The sequence below is a fragment of the Chaetodon auriga genome, chromosome 2, assembly GCF_051107435.1.
Source record: "Chaetodon auriga isolate fChaAug3 chromosome 2, fChaAug3.hap1, whole genome shotgun sequence".
NCBI lineage: Eukaryota > Metazoa > Chordata > Actinopteri > Chaetodontiformes > Chaetodontidae > Chaetodon > Chaetodon auriga.
Window position 1 is genome coordinate 13,073,682 of NC_135075.1, and position 22,234 is coordinate 13,095,915.

General features: G+C 44.1%; 3 protein-coding genes across 11 annotated transcripts in view; 2 read left to right on the forward strand and 1 right to left on the reverse strand.

Moving 5' to 3' along the window:
* ppfia4 (PTPRF interacting protein alpha 4) overlaps positions 1–8,204 on the reverse strand; it is a 55,259-nt gene extending 47,055 nt beyond the window's left edge. For 2 of the 4 annotated variants that reach the window (XR_013078439.1, XM_076755220.1), the window contains exons 1-2: positions 7,851–8,203; positions 7,361–7,661 (exon numbers count right to left, since the gene is read on the reverse strand). Coding sequence is in view for 3 of the 4 variants with exons in the window: in XM_076755220.1 (XP_076611335.1) it covers positions 7,361–7,618 (258 nt within the window). In the remaining variant the exon portion in view is untranslated. Of the gene's footprint in view, positions 1–7,360; positions 7,662–7,850 lie in introns of all 4 variants that reach the window. The other 2 variants (XM_076755229.1, XM_076755237.1) reach the window with 2 other exon arrangements.
* Positions 8,205–11,411: 3,207 nt separating this feature from the next.
* tmem183a (transmembrane protein 183A) lies at positions 11,412–17,249 on the forward strand. Of its 2 annotated transcripts, none has more exons than XM_076755283.1 (8): positions 11,412–11,624; positions 11,908–11,997; positions 12,090–12,260; positions 12,381–12,540; positions 13,251–13,431; positions 13,806–13,886; positions 14,018–14,173; positions 14,843–17,249. In XM_076755283.1, the coding sequence occupies exons 1-8, from the start codon at positions 11,561–11,563 to the stop codon at positions 15,026–15,028; spliced, it is 1,089 nt and encodes a 362-aa protein (XP_076611398.1). In that variant the 5' UTR covers positions 11,412–11,560; the 3' UTR covers positions 15,029–17,249. The 2 variants fall into 2 exon arrangements, with proteins under 2 accessions (XP_076611398.1, XP_076611406.1); XM_076755291.1 differs by having other exon boundaries at positions 11,420–11,624; positions 14,021–14,173.
* A 721-nt stretch (positions 17,250–17,970) lies between these two features.
* tfeb (transcription factor EB) overlaps positions 17,971–22,234 on the forward strand; it is a 29,839-nt gene continuing 25,575 nt past the window's right edge. For 2 of the 5 annotated variants that reach the window (XM_076755348.1, XM_076755340.1), the window contains exon 1: positions 18,028–18,270. The gene's annotated coding sequence lies outside the window, so the exon portion shown is untranslated. Of the gene's footprint in view, positions 18,271–22,234 lie in introns of all 5 variants that reach the window. The other 3 variants (XM_076755322.1, XM_076755356.1, XM_076755304.1) reach the window with 3 other exon arrangements.

A 22,234-nucleotide genomic window follows, 5' to 3' on the forward strand; every position in this document is an offset into this window, starting at 1 on the left:
TCTGACTCTCTCCCTCTCTTATCTTACAGGGTTTCTTGGTGACATTCAGCTGCTCACTTCATGCTCCACTTTCCTCCACATCAACCCAAATTCCAGAATTTGGCTCTTACATAACACGCAGCACAAGATTTGGACTTCAGCAGCAGACCAATGAGATGTGGTAATTTTTCGAATGACTTCGCCCACCCTCCTCAATATTCTCCTATCATGGTGCACAAAGCTGCCTCAGCCATCCATGCATAAGCAACACGAGCCGTAGGCACGCTCGCTGCTCGCGCACGTACAAACGCACAGACTCAGGACGACATGTAGACAGCGCATGCTGACATTTAAGAAAACACAGGCAGTGTGTGTGTGTGTGTGTGTGTGTGTGTGTGTGTGTGTGTGTGTGTGTGTGTGTGTGTGTGTGTCACTGTTTGTTTCTGGCTGGGTGCAGATGTGAGTAAGAGTGTTTGTGCCTTGCTGAATGTGTGTGTGTCATGATAAGCTCAGGCCACCTCCAAACACAGTGCAGGGGGACCTTGGAGCTCTTCTTCCTTCCTCTGCAGTGTAAGGTCTATTAGCTTTGACATGCACTCCCTCTCACACTGTACCTGTAAGCAAAACACACCTCTAGTACAGTAACTAAGATGGCTGAGTACCAAGCCTGCAAGGCTCACTTCTGCTGGCCTTGGTTCAAGTAGTGTGAAATCCCCTGCTCTCGACTGGTCGACCCCACTATTACCATGTAATAGGAATGAGGCTTGTATAATTATTCATTGCGATACTGTGGCTGATTATGATCCATTTCTTTGTCCTTTATGAGGCCTACACCAGTACATTTAAACCCTGGGTGCATATCTTAAAACAACCTGTATTCCTCATAGCAGGAATCATAATGGGGGTGTCACAGCATACTGGCACACCCTGGGGTGCACTTGTACATCACTGCAGCAAGGTGAGAAGTTAAACCACTGTATGTCAGCAAAAACAAGACTTTCAGCTGCTGCTACGTCGCACTATAATGTTGCCTGAACATCAGCATCCACACACGAGCTTTGACCAAAGAAAATACAGTCACATCGATGAACAAGTGAAGAGGAATTCGAGGGAGCATTCGATTTGCTGTGTGAGTTTTGACACTAAGTGCGGTGAGTGCTGGGTGATGCCTGGCCCCTGTTGCCCTAATACAGCTTCAGGGAAATTTTGTGATTGTATGAAAGCTGGATTGATTCTCGTACACGCTGGTGACTGTTTGACTTAAAATGCAGGTTGCTCAACCTTTTACTTATCATGAATTCACCATGTTCTTATTCTCTTCTCTTATCATCTCAGTATGTCTTCTAATTAAGTCTAACACAACCAAATCTCCTCTTAGACTCAATGAGGAAATAACCAGCTCCTGGTTGTTGTGTTGTCACGCAGACTCAGGGTGCTCTGCAGGGCTTTAAACAGCGAGCAATTTGTGTCACCTTCCCTCTCCATATAGACTGTGCTGTGCTGTGGGCTAAGGTCAGCTGCAGGAGTAGGAGGGGACCAGATCTGTCTAAGGGACCAGATAATGGACCACTGGGTTATTGATGAGTTAGATAAACAGAGAGAGTGTGATAGAAAGAGAAGGAAATAGACGGAGAGGCAGAGGTCAGAGGTAGGACAGGAGGGACGGTCGAGGGAGAAATGAGAAACAACAAACAGGAAAGATGGAAGGAAACAAACAGTGAAAAAAAAAAACTAGAGTCACATTTAGAATTTGGAGAAGATACACCAACCTGGAAACAATGAAACAGGAAGAGGGATGGAGACAGCGGCTCATACACATAAACATAAGGCATATTTTAAGACCTGCTTCTTCACAGACGCTCAGTGAACAAGGTGTCTGTGTGTGTGTGTGTGTGTGTGTGTGTGTGTGTTTATGTGTCTGTACAAGGGTAAAGCAACGAGAAGTCACAACATACAAAAAGGTTGTGTGTATGTGTGTGTTTCTGTGTGGACAGAGGAGAGTTAAAAACAAGGGGCAGTTGTTTTGGAAGGGCAGTGAGGGGGTGTGTGCGTGTGCGTGTGTGTGTGTGTGTGTGTGTGTGTGTGTGTGTGTGTGTGTGTGTGTGCATGTGTGTGTCTTTCACTCTGTGTATTTGTATGCTGGCAAAAATAACCAGTGTTGTGTCTGACTGGAACAGGTGTCCAAACATCACAACACACACCATCAAACACACCATGAAACTCAAATCCCATCATGACGGTACACACACACACACACACACACACACACACACACACATACATACACACACATACATACACACCTCTTTGGAAAGCGGAGGATTAGAGGTTATTTCTGTGGTGTTTTTCCCACAAAGAAATTTAAATAACAAATATTTGGTGCTCTGAGTGGCGGCCTCTGACTGGAGCAGGGGAAGCTGCTGGTGATCTCCTCTGCTCTGCATCATCCTGTTGGCAGTCCATTAAGCTGCAGCACAAACTCATTCATAAAAGCTAACATTACTTACGCTTTATGTCAAAGTAGCAGATGCCAAGATATCCTGATTTTAGTCTCTACTATAAATTCCAAAGATGCTGGATTTTACAATTTCCACTATGCAACTAAACAGTGACATCCTTCCTGCATGCTAAACATGCAAGTCTTTAAAACCCTGCATCCTCAGTTTGGAACACAGGCTTTCTGTTAATAGCTTGACGTCTGGAGGCCAAGCTGAGACAAGCCTGATGTCATAACTCGGGTTATTTTCTCAGATTAGTAAAATTGGTGGTGTTCCCCTTAAGGCAGAGGTGTGGAACATCTGGCCTATGGGCTGTGTACGAGACTGTTGGATCAGGCCCGCAGGCAATTCATATGTACAAAAGAAGCTGGATGAGCTGCACTTGGGTAACGCTCTTCTGCAGAGATTGTGTGGCCAACAAGCAGCTTTCACAAGTCCACATTCTGACAGAGACGATGTTACGAAGGCAACTTTTATGTTGAGCGAGCTAATCGCTAAGAAGCTGAAACAAAGAGTGCCTTGTTGCTGCTGTGGAGCTACTAACACTGGACGAAGTACATTTGAAAAGCTGTGGTGAGCGCAACTGGACAGAGGTAACACTATGCGTTTTCCTCCTCTGCAAGAACAGAAGCCTGCAATGACATCTTAATATGCTGCTGAGTGTGAAAACTCCTTCAAACTTTTGGTGTGAGGAAAAGCAAACAAAGGAACTGGACATATTCGCCACACCATTTAATGTGGAACCAGCTGAAGTGCCTGACAGCCAACAACACAAAATCACTGATCTGCAAAGCAGCAACAAGCTCAGAGCTCGGTGGAACAACCTCCCTCTGCTCGAGTTCTCTAAACTGTATGTTCTGATGGTTTTCCCATTTCGAGGAGACATGCGCTGAAATCTGCATCTCTGAATAGAAGCTTATATTTAAATTTTGACCTTAATTGAAACATTTAGTTGTTCTAAAAGCTTTTAATTATACTTTAATCAATTCCACACTGTTCAGCAATACGACAGCAAGAAAAACAAAAGAATATTTAACATAAGGTCAAATTCGATTTTTTACAATTTTTATGTTTTTTTTTTTGGCTGATCACGCAGTGACGTGCATTGCGCCAATGGTGCTCTGCACTAACACCAATCAGTGCAGCACGGTACTTTCTGCCAAATTTTTTTTTTTTATTATTATATTTTAACAGGTGAGGCACTGCCTCCCCTGCCTCCCCTGACCACACGTCACTGATCGTTTCTTTAATCTGTGCCCCGACATGCAAGACAAAAATGCCAACATGTGGCTTTACAGGAAGTCCTCTGCTCCAAGCAACCAGTGGAGATTTAACAGCTGTTCATCAAAAATAGCTCAGATTAATAAAAATAGCAATGAGAAAACAAACTGTCGTTTTTATATTCCTATTTGTGTACAGATTAAACACAACACAGAGCCAGGATAGCTGTTTCCCATCTGCCTCCAGTGTCATGCTAAGCTAAACTAATTGCCTCGTGAGTGAGAGTGGTATCGATCTTCTCATGTAACTCTTGGCAAGAAAGCACATACTGAAAGCTTATTTCCCAAAATGTCGAACTATTTCTGTATCTTGAAAATTCCTCTCAAGTCCCCCAACAGGCACAATGCTGCGTCAGTGGAGTGACCCATTAATAAAGGCACCTTTCCAAGCCGTTGTTGCAACACTTAATAACAGGGTGTAGCAATATGGAAGTATGTAACAGAAATATATTGATGGAAGAGCAACAGTGACCTGCTTTGTTTGACACACAGTGTTCACCCACTGTCTGCTCTCTCTCTCTGCATTACACACACATATGCACACACACTCGCCTCACAACACATTATATTTGACAGTGTCGGAACAATTTTTCTCACACAGGAGAGGAGTAGGCATTCTGTGCGTGTGTGAGTGTGTGCGTGCACGTGCATATAAGCCTGTGTGCGTGCAAGCGTGCGTGCGTGGGTCTCTGTGTGTGCTTAAAACCTAATTTGTCTATGGGCAAACCCATCTCTGAGGGCTGTATTAAAGGCATTTTGCACTGTAATGGGCTGACATGTTAATCTGAATCTCTATTCTCTGTAGCTAATGAACATATCCATCCTACCCTGGGTGCGTGTGTGTGTGTGTGTGTGTGTGTGTGTGTGTGTGTGTGTGGTAAAATGGCAAAGTAGTCCCATTTCCATGACGCTACTGAGGCAAATTTGAACACTGGTGCCAAGGTGATGTGGGTTTATGTATTTTTAACAATGACAACAATGAAGAACGTTGAATTTTGAATTGCTCGCACAGTTTGTTTGTACGTGTGTGTGTGTACGAGTGTGTACGTGTGTGTGTGTGTACGTGTGTGTGTGTGTGTGTGTGTGTGTGTGTGTGTGTGTGTGTTGGGGGGGGGGGGGGGTTGGAGTGTGTATATGTGGAAGAGAGACATAGATCTGACAGTTCTGGGTCAGACCAGTCCCATGGAGTCAGGAAACCTACAGAAGACATAACAAAATACAGAGATACACACACACACACACACACACACACACACCTAGTAGGTGAAGATGACAAATGTTTGTCAGGCAAACGGAAAGAGAAGAGTCGTTGGATTTGGGCAAAAAGGCCGTCCTGCTGTGCCAACACTCATATATCAGTCCACACCTTAGGAGCAGAGAGAGCTGAACACACACATAATAAAAAAACACGCATAGCCGACAACACACATGTAGAGACTTCTGACTGGAGGGCTACACGGAGCGAGAGCAGGGAGCTGTGATACTGTACTGTCATCGGGGGCATAAACACACCACACTATGGCCATGTTGAGCGCAGCCGCGAGTCCGCCTAATTACCACTGACACATATAGGATGGTGGGGTCAGTCGCATCAGCAACACTGCTCTAATGTATTCATCACACCCAAACTTGAGATATCAGATACAGTATGTTATTTTTTCCACACTTCCCCCTCATCATTACAAAATGTAATTTCCACTGACGCATCAGGGCCAGATTATCCTCATCCTTCAGCAAAGAAAAACTGAGCAGAAATCAATTGCAACTGGAGATTTTCTCATTTCTCTGTATTGCTTCACTACTGTACTGTCAGTTGCATCACCTCTCCGCTCTGTGGCTGGTGTGGAACTGACCGCTGCTGTGCTTGGCAGGAGCGCGTGCATGAGTGTGTGTGGCGTTTAAAGAGAGAGGAAGAGAACGGGAGACAGCTTATGCATGTGCACGCCAGTCATAATATCTGCATAATGTCCCCGAGGTCTATGACTGTATAACTAATACTTGTATTATTGCTAGAATAAAACATTACGCTGAACCAAGCAGGATTAGAAAACAAGCATGACAGCCTCTTCCCACTCTCTCCTCTCCCTCTCTGACACACACATGCATGCACACACACCGGGACACATATGCATGTGTGGAAGCAAGCAGCCCAGGGCCATGTACACTAGCAAGCGGCCATGTTTCTTTCACAAGAGGCTGCAGCGAGGCTGTCATCGTGGGCATAGTAATCTCCCTCGCTCTCGCACACACTCAGACAAACACACACGCCGCACTGTGACATCATGCCACACATTTAGACCAGAGGGTCAGAGGGTAACACAGCTTTATGTGCTGAGGCTTCATTGCCGTCATGCTCGGTGACTGCAACAGCCCTTATTCAGCTCTCTTTCTCTCAAACACACACACTTAAACACACACACAGGCCAGAAACGTCAAAGATATCCCACTATACCAGCAGCTCCTATCGCTCACATCACCACTGAGAGGAACGGTCCCTGCACACAGAGGTGAGGCTGCTTCAGTCCACATAATGATAGGTGGGCCCTGCCCTCCTCTCTGACCAGCAGGGCTTTCAAACATCTGGCCCGCACCGCGGCAGTCAGAGTCAACATTCTTCTAGCGAGTAAAAACCCCCCATCCATCTTCTATCCACCTTTCAACCTTTCTACCTACTACTAGACATTTAGATCCTCCTTTCTGGCAAGCTGCCACTCATGAGCGTTTGAAGTGCTACGTGCACGTACACCCCCATCATCTTCACAGTTATTCTGATGGTGATATCCTGGGACACACAGGAGTGTTTCGAGGGGTTCCCTGGCAGAGGTGTGCACCTAGGAAATCCAAGCTTGCTAAACATGAGATAAAATAGTGCCCTGGCCTCCTCCTTGTGAGTTAAACGATCATAGTCAACTTTTTCAAGGCAAGCTCTTTGGATATGTTGGTTCAACCCACTGGCAACGTTATCCAGAAAAAAACAAGGAATGGTGTCATGCAGTTTGCTTCAAATCATTCAGCATCAGTACCACCATGGACACATTAGCCTGTGAGCTGACCCTGTGACAAAATACGGTGCTCATCCGTTATTAACACCCCTGTTCCTCCCATTTTCTGTGAAATCTGTGTTTTCTCTATGCTACATTAACTTGTGTGTGTCAAAACGATTATTTTCAGAATACGCAGCATAAAGTCAACAAACTGAAATAAAGAAGAAAATGTGATTGTGACACAATGATCCTTTGAAGACCAGCAGGTCCACCTTAATGCCCCCATGGACCAATGCCATTTGGTGCACATTGCCAATCAAAATGTTTATTACATTTCCACAAACCAGTTGACACACACCTAGCCTGGAGCTTTCAGGGCCACGGAGTCGTGGGGCTCGGCAGGTGCCCACTCAGCCCGGTTTGTAATCCAAGGTTTCATGAGCTGTAATCTCCTCACAGAGGTCTACACTGTGGACAGTTGACCAATACAACACCTTAGGAAAAAAATATGCACATAACGGTTGCTGCTCCCTGGGAGAAACCCTTATCCATCTCACCCCGACCACAGCCCGACCCCCTCCCCTCTCCTCCCTCCCTCCAGAGGCCGCCTGCTCCTCACCTGAGGCAGCGCGGCGTTGATCTGCCGCTGGAGCACGTCCCTCTCGTGCAGCGCCCCCTGCAGCTTGGTCTGAGACTGAATGAGGGTCTCCTGAGTCTCCCTGAGGGACTCCAGCAGCTTGTCCCTCTCGTCCAGCATGTTGACCATCAGCTGCTCGAAGTTGGCCTCCTGGTCCGAGCCGTTCGGGACGCCGCCGGTGCCTCTGGGGGGACCGGCCGAGTCTCCCTCGCTGATGGTCGGCATCACCTCACACATCATCTTTCCTGCTCTGAGGTCTGGGCAACGCTATAGGACAGTGTCGCTATCGGGATCCAGAGGGAAAATGTGCGGGTTACAAGCCCGATAAACAGACTTACAATAACTGATAAGAGGGCCTATTAACGCCCCGTAGCAGCGGGCAGCCTATGCACCCGCAGATACGCGCTTTATTCCCAGTGCATTCAGTTTCTCATGCATCAAACGTGCATCCGTAAGCCTCATATCGCCTTACCTAATCAGAGTGACTGAAATGCTGAGATGATGGTTGACCTTTCATCCATATTAACCGGCGTCTTTTCACCCCGTGAGCAGATCCGCCCTGCCCGGCGCGCCATGCACTCACATGTAGAAATCCCGGCGTGATATGATTGACAGCTCAGAGATAGACGGGTGCGTTTGGAGGGGTGGTGCCCGCGAGCACGACGGAGATCATAGTACATCGGCAGGAAAATAAAAAGCAGGAAAAAATCCGCGAGGAAACGTTTTATCTGCGTCCTTAGTCTTGGGGACAGTGAGAGCGAGTCTTATCTGCATCCGCCTTCCCCGCTTCCATCTCTCCACACCGCCACCGAACCGACGCTCACTCCTCCTCCCACACACAGTTGCTCAGTCACACACACACACACACACACACACACACACACACACACACACACGGGAATCTGCAGTTGTCACTACCAAGCTCTGGAAATAAGGGACCAACTCCCAGCGTTCAGCCTATAAGCGTTTTGCACCACATGCACATGTGGTACAAAACGGAGGAGCAGAATTAGCTGGACGGTCATGAATGTCATTGCATAATCTCTCAACCCAACACTGGTATCGTGTTTCTACAGTTAGCGCACACTTGACCCTTGATTAGTAAAATGTAATTAACTTTTCACATCAGCACCACTAAGCACGTCCATGATCTGACAGCTCCTGAGACGTGATGCGCGTCCTGGCAGCATCAGCTTAAGCAGAGCACACAGGCGGAATGTGCGATGCGTGGCGCCCCCTGCAGGATCTGATGGGAACCTGAAGATCAGAAATGCCAGCGATACTAGAGAGGAAAGGCAGGGAAAGCGGGCATCTCCTCCTCACACCGTGTTTCGTCTGGGAATATAACTGACTGTACATAATTTGGTGTTGCTGCGTGTTCTTCGGCTGTGTTTGGTCCAAACATCAAATAATGTGTTGACCATTATTTTCCATCTCTAAATTATTGACTCGATGGTTGTTGGATGTAGTTCTGTAAATTGAAGTTGAATCGGTGAAACTGTGATGGAATGACTGAGCACTCTGTGGTCATATTTGTCTTTAAATGATACTGTACTGATGAAGGTCTGCAGGGGTTTGGCTGCTGTACGAGAGGATGTCATTAAGAAAATGGTTGTGAGGATGTGATAAAACAGTGATTTAAAACAATTAAAATGTACAATAAAACTGATATAAGTTGTCTTGGAAAGAACAATGAAATTATTCAAGGAAAATTATATTAAACCAGAGATTGTTGGATAAAGTGTTTGTATTCTGTGGTGTTTGTCCACAATTCAATCAGTATTTCCCAAATATGAAAGAAGTTCCAACCAAAAATATGACACATCGCATTATTTATTCATTTTCTCAGTATGTGTCAGTTTAGATTATTTCTATTTCAATCTATATTTGTCATTATATTATAAATAAATCCAGATATATTAATGTATACAGCGACACAGTGCAGGAAGATTAAAAGCCTTCACGCACTCACTTTTCACCGCCTCGTTAGATTCAGAAATCTATTTATCGCCACCTAGTGGTCGAGTCTGACCGGTACTTGTTTCCTGCAGTTCTTAAGTCAGAGGTGAAGTATTCAGAGATTTTTCTTAAGTAAATATAGCAATACTGCACTGTATAAATACTCTGTTACGAGTCAAATGTTACTTAATTAAAAATACAAAAGTATCACTATGAAAATCTAAAAAACTAAATTGGCTAATAATAATACATATTATATTGTTCTAATCAATGCATTGATGTATACATTATATTAATGCTGCAGCATCTTCAAGGTGGGGCATTTATTTAACGATGTATACTGCTGGGCTGGTGAATTTCACCAAGGGATCAACAAAGACTAATCTTGATAATAATCCTAATTTATTTGGTCTCATGTGGTCTCTTTCTTTCAGAAGAAAATTAGCTTTCTATTTTGTCCTCACTAAAACATTTTTTTCTTATGAAGGAATTAATTAAAGCTTATTTATGACTTCTATTTCAGATTTTCTATCATATTATTCAGTTGATTAGGTGCACTTAAGATGACTGCCATAGATTTCTGATGTCGTAAGTGAGAAAATGTTGGACAGTTTGGTAAAAATTAGCTGGATTTCGAGGTTTATGGTGTAATGATAATATAAACTGCTTAGATTGCTTAATTTTTAAATATATATATTTGTCAGATAGATCAGAATCTATATTTTGTGTTACAAGAAGTATAATAATTAGATATTAGGGAGCAATACAGACAAGAAAGGGCTTGATGAAAGCTCCAGCCACAAATAAGAAGAAGCTGATGTCCCCTGATGTCTCCTCTGACCCATCTGTAAAGTAGGAGAAGATGAGACAATCACTGTGCATGTTATTTAATTGCAAGGGAGTCATTTCTCATGGCCAGAGGTGGAAGCATCACCTCTGCTTTTTTGGTCCTCTTTAAACTATGGCAGAGATTTCTCCGTAAACTAATTTGTCCTTAGTTTCATAGGGCTTTGCCCGGGGAGACGTGTCCCTCTGCTGTAAAATTTTCAAGGTCTTGACAACAGTGTTGTCAACAGCCACTCTGGGATGCTGTGGAGGCCTGCAGCACTTTTACAAAATACTTACACAGGTCACTGAACACAGTGCTGTGGATCTTTTTAGCACTGTGACTCTTGGGTTTGACAGCATTGTCAATGCCAAAGTCATATCCGACAACATTTTCCTTCTCTGACTGATGGCTATTATCTCAGTCTACTATGCTGTAAGTGTAAGTGAGGAGTCCAATAGCATGTGATGATGTTGTTGAATGACAGGTGGATGGACAGATGAAACAAGTGACGCAGCAACCATCTCATGGCTCTTCAGTGAAGCCAGATGGGCAGCAGTTAGTTACTACGTCAGTATTTATGAATAGAAATAAAATGAATAATTGACTAAAAAAGGCGTTTGACTGGACTCCTGACTTATTTATATCACTTTATCTGAGCTTTATCATACCTCCTCTTGCAGCTTTTGTTAAACTCGGCAGATTAATAACTTTGTTCAAGTCATAGCCATGAATTAATGAATAGTACAAAACAATAATTTAGAAAGTGTTAATCAACAAGTAACTTAAAGTGCAATTAAGTCTTACCAGTAACATTTAGAACCTGCACACACAAAGCAAATATTAAGCATCACAATAAGCACAACAGACAGTGAACTTAAGTCTCACATCAGACAGCATTTGCGACAATGACCAACGTTCCAGAATCTTATTTTCATTTTGGCCTAAGCAGCAAAAGCTGATGAATAAAGCACTCAACAATGTTCTGTAAAACAAAACAATAATAACACTGAATGGAGAAATACTATCAAATACTGTTAGTGTAGAGTAAAATTTAAAAAAAAATACATATCACTCTGTTAAGGAAAGCCTTAATTTGCTAATATTTAATGTCTTAATTTGTCTTATAAATAATGAGGCAGAACCACTCACCTTCGGCCACGAGAAATCATTGAAATGCTCACTATCACCGGCAGATGGCAGTAAAGCAGAAAACTCCAACAACGATACTCTCGCGTGACGTCCAGGGTCACGTCATTCCATGATGGCTGAAGATCCTGGCGGAGCATTTTTCAATTTCTCTCTCATTTTTCTTTCTTTCTCTATACCTCAACTTGCCATAGAGACATGGCAGGACTCACAGGCCCGTTAAGCGTTCACAGATTACTGGTGACGACATGCCCAAGAAAGGAAACCGAAAACGGCTGAAATTTAAGGCCGGGGACGTTTGTTCCGAATCAGGTAGGCTAATATGGGTTACGTTTACATCAGACAGCAAGCTAGCCCGCCCACTGTTAGCACTCCGTACTCGGCCGGATTTGAAATGACTTAGTTCCCCATTTCAGTTCACAATTTCGCATATATGAATGCTTTGACTCAAATATAATACGGTAATATATTAAAAGTTAGGTCACCTTTAGTGTGTGAGTCTTTGGTATTAGCCAGAACTAAAAGGCAGATGAAGGTAACGCTGAAGTCATGTTCGTTAACTGAGCGGTTGTGGAACGTTATGTTTTTTTCGTAGTGACCGTTGCTGATTATGCTGATGCCGACCCAGCCGTAGTGAAGTCTGGGAGGGTGAAAAAGGCTGTTGTAAATGCAGTCGAAAAAGAAGGTAACTTGTGATTATGTAACTTACCGTCAGACATGTCGCTTGACATTGACTTAAAAGGTCATCCGAGTGCTCAGTTTAACGCTGTGTTTCAGTAAAATTACTCTGCGGCCTGGAAGCATCCAATGGAGCTGTAGAAGAGGTCCTCTCGTCAGCAGCGAGTGTCAAAGCAGACGCTTTAGACAGCAGTGATGACCTGGACCCCGAAGACGATGGCGAAAATGAAACTAAAGCGGTCCGCAAGAAGAAAAACAAGAGGAGAAAGGGTAAAAGAAGCGTAAAGTCTGTGCACAGTGGGCTGAATTGAACATGGAGGGCTTGACATCTTGGGAGTACAGCCACTGAATCAGGGTGTTTACTGTGGTGTTTAAACATTGTCTTGACAGAAAGCAGCGAGAGTAGTGATGGGAATGATTATCCGGTGGATATCTGGTTAGTGCTTGCCTCCTACATCCGGCCGGAGGACGTGTGCAGGTTTGCTCTCATCTGTAGGAATGCCTGGACGGTCACTTGTACTGCAGCTTTTTGGACCAGGCTCTACAGAAGGTGAGGTGGTTTTATCGATTACATTCAAGAGCGAAGTTATTGTGAAGTTGACCAGAAAAAAATCTGAAAGGGGTCTGCTCCTAAAGGCCCACTTTAAAACTGTGAATTGAGAGGCAGTGCAGCTTGGAATAAAAGCCAGGTGTCTGTGCCATCCATCTCTTCACTTTACTCAGTCTAGTAAACAATGCAGCCTCCTCCATCACACAAAGGTCAACCTCCAACCCCACGCACACCCCCATCAGCATCAGTGGTGACGTTGTTGAAATGGTGGAGAGCCACAAATATCTCGGAATCACACTAGACAATAAACTGAGCTTTGAACAACACACTACTGACATCCATAAACACTGCCAACAAAGACTCTCCGTCATCCGTAAACTTAAAGCACTCTCCATTTTCCCCCACCTCCTGCTCACACTCTACAGAAGCATAGTTCAACCCTCTCCAAGAGCAGATTTACACAAATTACACACAAGTCCAGTTAGATGTATTTGTGTATTCTGAGGCTGTAAGGAAGGTGGAAACGATTTTCCAAAATTTTAAAGTACATGATTTATTGTTAAACTGAGGCCCACATCCATTGTTAGCAGTGTATATGATGGGATAAAATGTCTTGAAAATGATCCAATAAATTAGCAAAGTAAAGGAGTAAAGTGACATTTTGTATAATTAACATGTAGTCTTTCACTCCCCCCCTCTCTCTTTCACAGACACTACAAGATTGACGTCGACCTGCCGTTTCGTCTCCAGCCTGACTCTATTGACAGGACGCGCTGTTTACGGGCCCGTGTGATTCGCTCCCTTTTCCATTTGTATGAGCCATTCGACTTGCGTGTCTCGAAAATTCCTGCCCTGCCAGAATCCACGCCCACAACCTTGCTCAACTCCAAGGTAAATTATTTGACGTGTCATCACCTATGGATGTGGAGCTAAAGTTTGGTTTTTATTGTGTGTCTGATCTGTTAGTATTGCCTGCTCTTGGCTGTTGGCTCCGTAGGAAAGCTCAGGGCTGACTGAGCCTGTTGATAACTAGCTTTGTGATACCCAGACTATCCACAAACACCAGTGTTAGGCTTAATGGAGCCAAGCAGCTCAAAAAGAGTCAGAATAAACTGAACTCTCTTCACAATAGAGGCCCCTTGTGTAGTGATTGGTTCGACTGAAAACGTGGGAGACTTGACCAGGAAGAAACATGTTTACAGGTCCGTAAAGCTGTTCACTGTGTGGAAATGTCAGTTTCATACGCTTACTGTTTCCTGTCGCAGTGTTTACTGTTCTGGGTCAGGAAGGTGTCAGGGACTCGGCCAGAGGCATTGTGGGAGTTCAACTTCAAGTTTATAAAGCAGGTAAAAAATGGGTTTTTTTTTTAAAGCCAACTACACTTCTTTCCTGGTATGATGACCTTTTATACACAGCCTGTGGTTGTTGCTGCCATCACGTTTATCTTTGTGTATTTCTGTGATGATCTACATCCCAGCAGGGACACAGTAAGAATGGTTGTGCCAAGTCCCTGCGCATGCCCAGACAATATGAAGATGTCCACATGAACCCAGACTCTGACTGCTACATGCTTCAGGTCACCACCCTCAACTTCATCTTCACCCCTGTGGTCATGGGCATGACACTGACCCTGGTTAGTAATTCCTGGGTTTTGGTTGATCCAGTCTACAACTTCATATGGTAGAGAGCACAGACTGTTATTTTCACTATTGCCATATCTAATGGCTACCCTATAGCTAACCTTTCCTGGTCATAATAGGTCACCAAAAAGGCATTTTTAACATTTGAGTGGAATAATGTCGACCGCAAAACATACTGAGTAAAAAGTAAATGTGTAGTGACTAAATGAGAAACCGCTATGCCCTACACAACGAACCAAGATGTTTTCATTTAATGATACAAGCTCGAACTCTGCTGTCAGTCCCTGGGAACACCAGTGCAGTGATGCAAAGATTAGGTAGAACTTCCCACATTAGTGGATGATAAGGTACAAACCATTTGTACTAAGAGCAGTGACTCTGAATCTCATAAAATAGCTTATATGTGAAGACAGACAAGGGCAGTCTTACATGAATCACATCAAAAAACACTGAGAATCGTCCCACCTACTGGCAACATGTTTGCTAAAGATATGCTAACTAATGTATTTTTACAAATAGTCTGTTTAAGCTTATATTCTGTACAAAAGATTAAATATCACTTTGACCATCAACTAATGCCAAAAATGAAGTGGTGCAGCAAGCATCCTGAACTTCTCTCTAATCTGGTCTGTTGGTCTGGTCAATTTCTGTCTTTCTCACAGTTCACAATCAACGTTAGCACAGACATGCGCCACCACCGTGTTCGCCTGCTGTTCCAGGACTCGCCGCTCCTGCGGGGGAAGAAGAGGGCGGATCAGGGCGGGACTCAGGTGGTACTGGATCCTGTACAGAGTGTGAGGCTCATGGACTGGTGGCATCCACAGTACCCCTCCTCACCTTACACATAGGAGTCCTGCCCCCTTGACTCTTACTACAGCAGAATGTCACATCAAGAACCCTGCTGTTGCCTCATCCCACTCTCAAACACAAATATGATATTGCATGATTCTGCAGAACCCCGGATTATGTTCAGTGACAAAGTTTTTGCACATATTGAAGTGGTTGTTAGACATTGAAGAAAGCCAACATCGACTGGTCTGAGATGAGACGCAAACCCCACTTTCCAGTGTCAAAATCAAACATGTCACATGCGCATCCACTACTCCACCGGCCACACCCTAAACGTCATAGTTCTTCCTGCATTGGCACTGGATTGAAATCATGTTCTGCAGAATTGTCCAGTATGAATATGATTAGCACCACAAAATGAATATAATTGTTATCTATGTATACAAATCCGCCATGTCCACATCATGATGTCGGCAGGCCCTCTGCTCTTCACACACTCCTTAGCTTCAGCAGCTCCTTGCCCTGTCTGACAACATGGAGTAGGGTTGAGCAGTAAGACCAGGAAATGAAACCATTTGTTACGAGAACCAGATGATCATCATCTGAAATCAGTAACTGTTCATATATATGAAAAACTGCCATCAGATTGTTAAAGGAGTTTCGCACTTTGGATGGAATAGTAATGCAAAGTCAAACTGAAGCGGAGTTTCAGGTGACATACTCAAGAATTTGAGAAACTGCTCGGACAGTAATCTTCAGATTGTTTTACAGAGTGATCTCAGACAATAGTCCATAATGTTTCACAATGTAGAAAATACTGTGATATGATCACAGGGATACTTGATAGATGATAAATGCAGATGTATCAGCTCAGCTCTGCGGACATGGCAGAGAGGAGCATGTACATTTGGAGCTACCAGTGACAATAAGAGAGAAAAAAAAACAGGTAGACAACAGTGACTGTGTTTATGTGCACACTATTCACTTTTTTGCTCTTATTCCAAAAAAGAATATTCCTACTGTTTACACAGCGTATGAAAATGAATAGTCCATTAATTTTCCTGTTTGCATGCAGCCGTGAACACAGCTGCCTCCTGTCATTCTTTCACCCACCTTCTTGAAAAGGTTGGTGTAGCGATATTTTCCCATATTCAAAAGCCTGAGTCTTTCATCATGTTTGAAAGTCTCCTTCTGACCAGAAATGTGAGCTTTTGTTTTGTGCATGCATGTCTACCCGAGCCTTGTAAACTGCTGGTGAGGTAACACACAGAGCTGACTCTAGACAGGCAAGAGGCTGTGTGGTGCAAACTGGTAAAAACCCCCAACTAAGACGCGTAAAATCTATTTTGTAATAGCCAAACAAAAACATGCTTATGTGACCTGTATTTAAATCTGAATATTGTCATATTTGGTAGTAGTGGAATATTAGTGTGCATGTAAACATTGTCACTGTTTAAAGTTGAACCTATGTGTGTGACACATTCTTTATTTACATTTTGACTGATATGAGTTCTTAAAATTGATGGATTAACAGGGTGGAACATCTGTATCCTCATCCCTTGGTTTGTTGTTATTGTTTGTTTATCTTGATTTTGCATAGGTTTGAATTTTGACAATGTTGCATCAACAAAATCCATTATTCTTTTAAACATTTTTTTTCTCGATGTATTTGATTCAAGGCAGCCTCATGTTGTATTTTGTGAATATTAATGACACTGCTCTAAACTGAAGGGGCCAAAGAGATGATTTACCTCAGACGTCATCCACTCATCTGCTGATTTGGGCAGCGTCTCTTTTCTTTCTGGTGATTCTTGGCTAAAAACATCGTGACTGTCGCCTTGCTGAGCACTGTGTGAGCCGTAACACCTACTGCCTACTACTGCTGTGGAATCTCAGTCTCAACTCTGAATGGCTCAAAGTGTTAAAGCGGTCTGTCTTATGAGCGTTGAATGTGAGTAGAATCATACCAATCACATGCTTGATTATGATGGGGAGAGTAGCTAGCACTGACATTGATTGATCCATCCATCAGACACAGTCAAAATCATTTTACCTGAATTGATTTGCACTTAAACAAATATTGTGAATAAATACAAAAAAAACATTGGATTAACTGAATACAGTTTACACTTATAGAAATAATAAGTTGTTGACAGTACCACATAGATGACGGCTGGATATTCTGGTAAGCAGCAGTTGATTGTGTTCGTTGGTGGTCAAGTTTTGTCAGATAAATGAACTTACTGCACTGAAATAAAAACTGAAACTGCCCAGTCAAAATGCCTCCGGTCATCTGTCCTGTCGTGTTGACGTGCAGTATACTTCCTTTGACTTTGCCTCCCCCTTGTGGTCATACTGGGTATTACCCGAGTTGATCGTCTCCATGTACCACATTACTGGCGTTTTCTACATGTCTTGGCTCAGTCGCTGGATAATACAAGGCCCCCCTTCACATCTCTATATGTATGAATGCTTTTCGTGCCGTTGGTGTACTTAAATACCAGTGAACATGGTAATGTTACAGTCGCTTCACACAATATGAACACCTGTGAAATATAACCATTACCCAACAACTCAACCTTAAACACCAGGCCACCTCTCTGTTAACAGTGTACCGCTATTTTAGGTGAACTGTGACTGAAAATATAACCTTGCTGCAGGACAATTTATATTGTTTCACATTGTATCGCTCAGGGTTATATGAATCATTTCCCCGACCCCTGCATCCTAAGAATGATACAAACCTTGTAGCATACCTGAGACAGAACTGAATGGTCGTAAAAGGGTCATAAATACGTAAACTTGAAGCCATAACTTAGAAGAAGACCCTGAAGCGTCTCAATTGCAGACGGTAAAAGCTGATAGTCGTGTTGGTCTTGGAAGTGCTCTGGCTAAACTTAGGACCTCTTAAAACTTCCCTTGCAGTCAACAGGCATCATGTCATCGCCTCGAAATACCGCAGGCTGTCGAGGACGCGAGAAAACTACATTTCCCACAAGCCCCTCTGCGCCGTGCCATTGGCCGTGGCACAGGTGACCGCAGACGCTCCGAGTTGTGACAACATCTCGACGGTCAAAACGAAAACAAATTTGCCTCGAAGGTACCTTTGGCGCACGCGGTAGCGGTTTGTGGAAACACACAGAAACTCAAAACTCGTGAGGTGGTTTTTTTTTTCCCTTTAAAGGAACTTTTTTCCTCTGGTTGTGCCCGGCAGGTTTGGTCGTATCAGAGCGCGCGAGAGAAGTGGGCACGCACTTTTTCCTGAACCTGACTACCTCGTTCTGTCTGACCTTCAGATCGGGTAAGTGATATTTCACCACCGCCACCGAAATTTAGCTTCTGCTACGACACCAGCAGCCCCGGAAGACCGCGCGAGTGTATGTTTTAAAGTGCGTGTTTCTCGCCCGAAGTCTTTTGATTCATTGAGTTTTAAATGAAAGCGGACAGCTTATTATTTGCCCTTTGGAAATTACGTACTTTTCTGTGAAATGTTGCTAAACCAGTGCGAAGATAGTTGAGTAACTATTGGTGCAGTGCAGAGGAGACCTGTGGCTGCATGTGTGCACCCATACTTTACAATAAAAAAACTTTCCAGACAGGCTGCACGCAGCACGAATCACAGTGCACCGGTCGTGAGTTAGTCTCCAGCCTGTGGTGAGTTACTGTGAATCTGAATGGAGCGATTGAAAAGACTGAGACATTCAAAACTACAAAGAACAAAACTAAACGACCTCAGATGTCACTTTCAGGTTTACTTTCTCAAATATTAGTACATGGATTTTTAGCAGAAATGGCGACTAACTAAAGCGTAAGATTACACGCTAGTCAGAGAAATAAAATAGCAGTGAAATGGCAGGGACCCTGGTATCGCTTTGGGACCCTCTGGGTTCGACCATAATGCACCACTTTTCCCCCTTCACTGTCATCAGCGAGTCTCTAGCGAGAGCTGCCCCTCTTACCATTTATAAACAGTAGCCAGGGCTGGTATCAGTAACAACACCTCAGCCTCGGGGTATGCAGACATGTATAAGCTGTGACTGTAAACTGTGCAGACTGTAATGCTCTGCTGCTGCTTCCAGTGCCTGTATGGTGCAAACGCAAGAATAATGAAGGCAACAGCGACTATTTATGCCCCCTTTGTCCCATCTCTCGATTACCAACCTTGTGTTTATTATTAGTGTGAGTGCGTGTTGAATGGAGGGTACAATACATTACGCCGGACACAGTGTCACTCCAGTAATGACATGTGGCACAGACCTGAGGTGTAGCTGTGATTTTTTTCTTTAGCAGCAACATGTTTTATCTTGTTTTACTGTAGAATATGGTCAAGCTATGTGACCATATTCATATGCCACAGCAACTCATTTACCGCGATCAATGCAGAAGTGAAGGCTTACAGCTAACTTTATCCTGTCCACAGCTAGTCCGTCTGCAGCCTGCAGGCCAACCTGCATGTGTCCTTAGAGCATGTGTGCCACCGTACATCGCACCAACCAAGTATTTGACATTCGAGCCCGGTCCCCGACCCCTCCACCAGGCCCCTGTAATCATCCATACCATTCGCCAGAGAACACAATAACATTCAAAGGTCAGAGCAGGGAGGTCTCAATAGGTCTGATAGCTTGTAACTGCCCAGTACTGTTTTCAAGCTTCTGCTTACATTCATGACTCGTCGACTTTCGTTCTCAGAAAAGAAAGAAGAGAAAGAAATTTCCCTTTAGACGATGCCGTCAGTGCCAAGTGCAGTGGCGGCGGACTATGTTGTGTCACAAAACACTACGGTGACAGCTTACGAAGAGAGTTACTAGAAATAGAGGATCTAGAGCTCGGCTGTCCCAATAAACTACGTCTATAATTACTGTATTTATGACAGTGATTGTGGAAAGAACTGCAGCCACAGGAAACCACAGGGAAACCACATATAGACGGATACTTAAACAATCAGTAATCAATAGTCTTTCTAATGGCTGTGGGTGGGTAGGGATGTGTTTATGAGATAAGGTGTTCCTTCTAATTCTGCTTTGCCTTCACCCGCTTCCAGTAAAATGGGTTTTGCAAGGAAGTTGCACAAAGTCACTCAGGTCAGTGAACCACAGTGACAACTTGGGTTTCTTGGCCACGTGTATTTTTTCCTCTATGCGTGTGAATATTAAAGACAGACAGAAATGTGATGCTCAAGGACACGAGAACTTGTGCCTTTGTTTGTCGTCCACTGTTACTGAGACACAGATGGACACTGACATGCGTGGAGGCTGGTTCAGCTCCAGCTCTGTGGAAATAAGACCTGCAGATCAGTATGTGAGGTGCTGATGTGGGTTCGGGTCGTACTGTGCGAGTATTTTCCCATGTAACACTGATGCTGAATTGTAGCATGTGAGCTAGTTAAACAACAGTTATGTCATCGCGCAGTTAAACCTGACTTACTGTCCCCCTGTTTCTCTCTCTTTGTTTCTTTTTTCTTTCTCTTTATCCACAAACTCCTCATTTCTGTGACTCTGGGATGAATTAAAACATTTCCGTTGTCTGACCAGATCAAAGCGGTAGACCTTCTGTGCAGCAACACTGGCACACAGTTTAGCCATAGCTATCACACTAATGCAGCGCAACCACATGTCAATAAGCCGATTTAATCAAATTATTGTCATGTAATTGTATCATGTGCCTCATGGCGTGTTCATATAATGCTCCTGAGAATGCCTCTGAACTGAAATCCAAATAGAAGACTGCTGTAGATGTCTGCTACCTGCTGTGGCTGTTTAGGCCAATACCTGCTCGCTCCCTCCCTCCCTCCCTCTCTCTCTCTCTCTCTCTCCCTCCCTCCCTCCCTCCCTCCCTCTCTCTCTCTCTCTCTCTCTCTCTCTCTCTCTCTCTCTCTCTCTCTCTCACTGCCTAAACAGACTAACAGATGCATGTAGAGGAGACAGTGGGGTTATGGAGTGCATGCAGCATGAAGGGTCAGAGGTTAGTTAACATACCGAGCTGTGAGGTCACTGTCAGCAAGGTCAGAGGTGAGCGGCCAGTATGCAGAGCAGCAGCGACGCCTGACAGACTGGTTGCACTCTCTTCAACAGCACAGTGACAAACCTGCTCACTGCAGAGGTGACGCCTTTGACCAAGTGCTCTGAACAATATCCTGATCACCAAACGACCGGCTGGTACCGGAGCATTTCTGTGCCCTGACTTGTTTATAAGACTGTGTGTGACCACCTTGTCTGAATTGCGCAAATGAGCCGAATCACTGCATCCTGTGTGCTGTGTGTATGGAAAAGTGTGTGTGGGTGTGTATGTGCGTGTGTCATATTTTCAGCCTCATTGGACTCATGTCCGCTTGTAAGTGTTGGGGATGGGGTTAATTTTCTTCAGGCAAACAGAGGCAGCGGTGGACTCGCGCACACACACACACACACACACACACACACACACTGACTCGGCTCAATGGATGTACTCTAGTGTGAAAGAGCATCAGGTGTGTGTAAACACAGCTTCCCCCGTTTGCCATATGGACAGATCTCCCATGATCTGGGCGGTTTTCTTCGTGTGTAGATCAGGTCAGAGTGAAAGAGGAACTGTCTTTATGGTGGACTGGATATCCCTTTAAGATACATCAAGACAAAGAAAAAGACCAAACTAATTACCGTACTCGTTTGTCACTAAAGGTTGGACTTTTTTCAACCACAGGAATGACAGCTTGGCATGTGCTGTGTGACAGCATGACCCATGATCTATCAGAGGTGAGTGTGGGTGGGACATTTTAGGGCATGTGCTTAATGTGTGACTCCACTTCCTCATCTTATCGCCGTTCCACTGTTTCATATCCTCTTTTGACTGACAGACAGTAGTGATGGTCTTGCGCAGTGTCTCTTTTCTGTGTAAGAATGGCGTCTCAGCTGAATCTGCGAGCACACACCGCAGCTGCCCTGTTGTGTACGTTTGGACAATGTGCTTGTTAGTATGAACTGCGGGGGTCTGCAGTTGTGGCTCTCTTCTCTCTCTGAGGCCCTCAACAGATTGCAGAGTTATATTTTTATCTCCATGTGCTGTAAAGTTGTTCATCTATATCCTCAGCTATTAAGATTTACTGTCCCCACACTACGATTATGACAAGATTTAAAAAAAAATGTTCATTGAACAAATTGTCAGGTTTGAGTGTGATTGTGTCAAAAGCTTTGTTTCCTCGAAAACAAGCAAAATATGTGAACATGTGAAGCAATCTCACTTGTTTTCCCTGCAGTTTCACTTCTTTCAAGATATCGTGTCTGCTGATG

Coding starts and splice junctions, on each gene's coding strand:
- tmem183a (XM_076755283.1), top strand. CDS start 11,561: ATGCCCAAGAAAGGAAACCGAAAACGGCTGAAATTTAAGGCCGGGGAC. Junction 13,432..13,805: donor CAACCTTGCTCAACTCCAAG/GTAAATTATTTG, acceptor TTCCTGTCGCAG/TGTTTACTGTTCTGGGTCAG. Junction 13,887..14,017: donor ACTTCAAGTTTATAAAGCAG/GTAAAAAATGGG, acceptor TCTACATCCCAG/CAGGGACACAGTAAGAATGG.